Here is a 5,808-nt window from a genome sequence, read left to right on the forward strand (position 1 = left end):
TTATGTGTATGAATCAGACAAATACAATCATCCACTTTATCCTTTATTTCCAAGCATGTGTAACTTAAAATTTTTTGTAGTTCTTGTAACCATTAATACCCACATTAAGATTGAAGAACCCATTACTTGACAATATCCATCACTCGATATGGCATTATCATTAGAATTCTCATCTTTGGATTAATTATTTTTCTTTCCGTCCCTGGAGACACCCTGGATAAACATCAAGGCTCCACACACCGGAGCATCTGTTTAAATAAGACTTAATGCTCGCTTGCAACAAAGCTCGTCAGTTTTTCTTCCAGTTTTTGGCTGGCTTTTATAGAGGCGGAAACAAGCTCTTTAGCCCGGCATTTGCATATCGGCTTCCGATGCCGGCGCCGGTCTACAGAATTTCGCTGCAGATTATTTTGCCTGCCAGCTTCTCATTTATTCCCTTCAGATTTCTTTGTTGAAAAAACATCCCTCGAGGAATGACGCGTGAGTAAGTCTGCTGGTGATCGAAGAAGACATGAAATAATATATTATATGTCCGTGGACAATTTTACTGTCATCTAATAACACAAAATATCATAAAATTTTCAACAGCTACGAAAGACAATATTTAAAAAACTGACTCTTCTATTGCAGATTCAATGGAAAGTGAATATTGATTTAATTATTATTTTTGTTGTCTAATATCAGGAAGTGTATAACTAGAGTAAAATTTCTACTTCTGTGAAATGGAATCTGAAGGAAATGACTCTGAAATGTTGGGGCACACAAACCCTGATGTAGTTAGGCCCACAGACCATTTATTGACGGGACCCACGGCCCCTGTTGTTATAAGGCCCATGGACCCCGAAGAGATGGTGCTCGACGGCCCCGAGGTCGCCGCAACGTCAGCAAGTAAGGAAGACGAGTGTCGGGTACGACAGCGGCAGATTGTTCGTGATGACGAGGATGTCCAAGAGGCTGATGATGGAAAGGATGTCCAGCTGACTAATCATGGAGATGAGGGCAAGAAATTTGATGGAATAAGCTCCATGGACAAAGAAAATGAGGCTAAAGAAAATTCCGTTAACTTCGAAGGAAAAGAACTGGTGGCAACGGAAAAAAAGGACCTGAAGGCCGAAGAAAACGCCTTCGAGACCAAAGAAAGCAATCTAAAGGCTTCTGAAAGCGACTTAGAGGACAAAGAAAATGACGTAAAGGCCACAGAAAACGACTTTGAGGCCAAAGAAAATGACGTAAAGGCCACAGAAAACGACATTGAGGCCCAAGAAAGTGACGTAAAGATAGACAGTAAAGGCTACGACACGCCCGACACCGACCAAGAGGAGGAAGAGCGACGCCGCCGCGTGCTGGAGTCCAAGAAGAAAGGGACGAAGCTCGTGCAGCGCATGAGCTTCAAACGCGACAGAGCCGACCGCCACTACGACAAGTGAGAGCAATTAACCTGTAAACATTAACCTGTAAGTAGTAGGTAGTTATCTCACACTCTTGTCAGGACCAATCAACCTTTAGGCAGTATGTAGTTACTTATAAATTTTCTGATTTAAATTGCTTCCGTAATTCTAAAAATTCGTTATAAACAATTTATCTTCATGATTGAATATATATTTGATAAGATATACCTCAAATAACTCAAAATATGTGCGTTCGGCGAAGTAGGGGCTAAGAAGGATTATCGTCCAGTGTCAGATTGGCTAAATTGAATTTCTATGCTGACTTTATCTCTTTTATCTGATTTTTCGACTAGCTTTACTTGAGAGATTTTTGAAACGCATTTGATGCGGAAAACAAAAATTATAGTCATATCTGGTTCTACTGTATTTTGCTGTTTTTATTCTAGTTATTATGTATGCATGAGTTTAGACCCTAATTAACTTTTAATAACAAACATTGTTTAAAATAAAATGAGGCAATTCATGAGAAACAATTTGACTCCATGCTACCTTCATCCTCATGAAGTGATGAACGTTCTACTCTATACAAGTTCAAGCATAGCTCAACATGGATACAATTTCTACACCATTAAAAATGTATCTGCATGACTGTATATGTCGTGTCAAAATCGCGGAGATGCCGATTCTATGGAAGCGGCAGCCAGTTGACCAAATGTGTAGAATCAGCATTTGGTTTACTGATTCAAAAAATCGGACGTTAGAGTTAGAATTAGAACATAAACAGACAGTTAGAGTTAGAAAAGGTTAGGTCAAGTTCGATCAAGTTCATTTATATTTACATATTAAAATACAAATTGGCTGACTGTCCTACCCTCAGATTCCTATAGTATAGAAATGCTGATTCTACAAATTCGGCAAACTGGCAATTCTGCCAATTCGGCACTACATATATATTTCGTTCATACAAAAAATTGTTCATACGATTTCTCGCCGAGCTCGCAGAAGCAGTCAAGCCAATCATTTATTTTATCATGGCAAAACCTACTCGAATTCCTCATCCGTATGTAAATTTGTGCATATTCAATGACAAATTGCTGGCTTCCCAGGCAAACTTCTGTTATTATCAAAAATTTTATTTTTCCGCTTATATGATCATGTATTTGTCAATCATGTATCCATTGTGGCGACACCTGCCTTTAGTTCCACAAACTAGTCGAGTTCCCTCCACCCACTCTCCGTTCTTAACCTGGTCTTCACTTTAAACTTTGATCCCGCATTTAACTTGGCCTCCAACTCCTCTAGTGTACAGAAATGCTGCACAACTCAGGGCTGTGCTTTTGACTGCAGGTAACTGAACCTAAAGTAACTGCACTACCTCATTCAATTTTGTACATGACTCATTATCTCGAACTTCCTTGAAGGCAATATATGTATATATTTCTTACATTTCTGTAAGTAATAAATCGTTAAATTTGTTAGGTTTGAGAAACTACGGGATGTTAAGTAATAAAAAAAGGTATTACTATTCAATTCGAATAATAATATTTCAAGACATAATGCTTCGAATATTTTTTCAAAGTATTTGATATTGTACGCGTTAGTGTAACTTCCGATTTAGAAGGAAATTATTAAAATGTCTATTAAAATTTTCAACAATACGCAATTACGATAAGGAAATCGTACACAACTTCCAGACTGATCATCACACTCCATCATAACTTCATGTCATAAGTAATTCATTTTTTTTCCACCGTCAATACAATCCTTGAAAATTTAACGCCTCAATATGAACTTCTACTTCACTAGTCTGCACGTTTCTCCTGAATTAAAAACAATCCCGTCCCACGAGACTTGAAAATTGTTACCTTATTTTCTTCTGAATTCGCTCCAGTAAAAGTATTTTCCAGTGGAATTATTTTTCCAGGATTATCCGTGCGGAAACTGCTGTCATGGCTTGATTCCTGGCAGATAACTCAGCGAGGCTCGGTCATATTCCCAGTCGCATTCCGGGATCAGGAACGTGTCTGGAAATCTGGCCGCGGAACATTAGAATGTCCTCGGAAGTGTAAAGATTTCGCTATCTTTTGGTTTTTGCTCAATGAATATTCTCGCAAATTATTCAGATAGAGGTTAGAATAGAGCGTTGGGTGCAAATAGAAGAATTGGAGGAGCGGAAATTTGAATGAAGAATGAGTGAAGATTGTCGACAGGTTTACGAAATTTCGGTTATATCTTGGTGCAATAAGTATTAGTAACATGCATATGTCGTTAACAGAGAAAAAATAAACTCTGCTACTCCTAAATCGTAATGCTTGACGCATCTTAATCCTTAAACCGTGATTACGTCGCCCTAAAAGCAGGAAAACGAACATTTATGAATAGGTCAGTGTAAACTCGAACCAACTCCTATAATACGACCTGTAACTTCTCTATGCCATGTCTACTACAAAAACGCATATATTGACTTTTCCAATCCGGAACATGTCACAATGGGAGCTTAACTTGACATAATATTGCATTAATCTGCACTTACAAACCCACCATATACAAACTGTGCATGTCGCAACGAATCTTAACGTTCACTTACCTGCCTCAACCGACCATAATCTTCCCTTACCTTACTTTAACCTACCCAAACCTACATCACCAGCCCTAACCTTCCCTAACTGGCCTTAAACTTTCCTATCCTGCCGTAACCTGCCTTAAACTGCCGTAACCTGCCGTAATCTGCCTTAAATTGCCATAACCTGCCTTAACCTGCCTTAAATTTCCGTAACCTGCCGTGACGCAGACTGCCGTGGGGGGTGGGGGCAATCAGCCGCCTGCTGAACCTGGCGCCGGCGCGGCTGCCGTGGCACCGGCGCATGGAGACGACGGCGGTGCTGCTCTGGATGTCCAGCTTCTTGTTCATGGGCTTCGCGGCCACGGGCTTACTGGTCTACATGTTCCTGTACACGCAGTACTGGTGAGTGTCTGCTGGTCTACGTGTTCCTGTACACGCAGTACTGGTGAGTGTCTGTTGGTCTACGTGTTCTTGTACACGCAGTACTGGTGAGTGTCTGCTTGTCTACATGTTCTTGTACACGCAGTACTGGTGAGTGTCTCCTGGTCTACGTGTTCCTGTACACGCAGTACTGGTGAGTGTCTGCTGGTCTACGTGTTCTTGAGTGCGAATCTATCATTAATAAATCTTAACAATTGACAACATTAATCGCAGTATACCTTGTTTTGGCAAAACAAATGCATTTGATTGCTGCATTAAAAATTTCCAATGCTAAGTTCAACTAATACCGAATTTTTTTTAAATGAAACTTTACACTCCACATTATATGGGTCTATAATATATATTATATATTAATATAATAATAATACACTCTATTATACGGTATATAATATATATATCTATATTATATATATATATATTTACACTACTGGCAGGTGGCTCAGTTTGTGCTACTTGTGCTGGTATATTCCCGACCGCTCCATCTGCAACCGCGGGGGCCGCAGGTCAGTTAACACATAATAATAATTATCTAGTGAGTGTCATATATTATGGAATGACATTATTTGAATGGTGAATATTATGGTAAACATAAGCAATGTTTCTGCAAATTTTAATTTATCCTGGGGTAACTGAAGACTGAAATCAGACAGTGTTAGGGTGATTACCCTTAAACTATATACCTAAAACTTATTGGTCAACTTGAGTATTGAGCAATTACTCTATTTATCATCCATGCATGACTCTTCGCCTGCTAAGTTGGTCGGCTACTAACACACCGGCAACAACTTAGGCCTAAATACATATCCCTCCTCTTCGTTCCAACAAGTTATCAGCTAGGCTTTTTCATCTTTTACTCAATACAATCATCCTATTCATCCTCCTAGTATATCATCTTCTGAACTAAATTTATCATCATAATGATTCAAGTGCTACTCTATAGATATATCATCTCCCTCCTTCCAATATATCCTACCTGGGATCGGCCATCTGTTATAACCTAATGTCGGAACCCTCCGCGGAGTCACCGTACACTCAAAAAAATATTGGTGTAGTTTGGCAGAAGATTTTCTTTAATGCAGGTTTCATTGAAGACCAGAGAGTATTTCTTATTGACAATTTTCTTATTGTTTTTCTCTATTCGGCGAATTAAGCTCTTGATAGGAACTGAAAAGTCAAATATCAGGTTTCCAAGGGACATTTTATTATAATTTTAATTTTACGACGTTTCGAATGCAACTTCATTCATTATCAAGTACAGAGGACGAGTTTTGCAACAAGTGAATTTGAAATTTTGAAATGACATTAGTACAAACATAGAGTATTATGGATACAGATTGGAATCAAAGCTTGAATTACGAGAACAATTTTAACGTCCTGACAAATCCGGTAGTTTGCAAATTAATAGCTGGAGACTCC

General features: G+C 38.9%; 1 protein-coding gene across 1 annotated transcript in view; it reads left to right on the plus strand.

Annotated features, from left to right (window-relative positions):
- The first annotated feature begins 630 nt into the window (after nucleotides 1–630).
- The window catches only part of LOC108682491 (2-acylglycerol O-acyltransferase 1), a 30,717-nt gene continuing 25,539 nt past the window's right edge, over nucleotides 631–5,808 (plus strand). Inside the window, exons 1-3 of the mRNA XM_018171659.2 lie at nucleotides 631–1,423; nucleotides 4,180–4,353; nucleotides 4,827–4,895. Of these exons, the coding sequence (XP_018027148.1) occupies nucleotides 723–1,423; nucleotides 4,180–4,353; nucleotides 4,827–4,895 (944 nt within the window). The 5' untranslated portion in view covers nucleotides 631–722. The remainder of the gene's footprint in view (nucleotides 1,424–4,179; nucleotides 4,354–4,826; nucleotides 4,896–5,808) is intronic.

Source organism: Hyalella azteca, unplaced genomic scaffold, assembly GCF_000764305.2.
Source record: "Hyalella azteca isolate HAZT.00-mixed unplaced genomic scaffold, Hazt_2.0.2 contig8569, whole genome shotgun sequence".
Lineage (NCBI taxonomy): Eukaryota > Metazoa > Arthropoda > Malacostraca > Amphipoda > Hyalellidae > Hyalella > Hyalella azteca.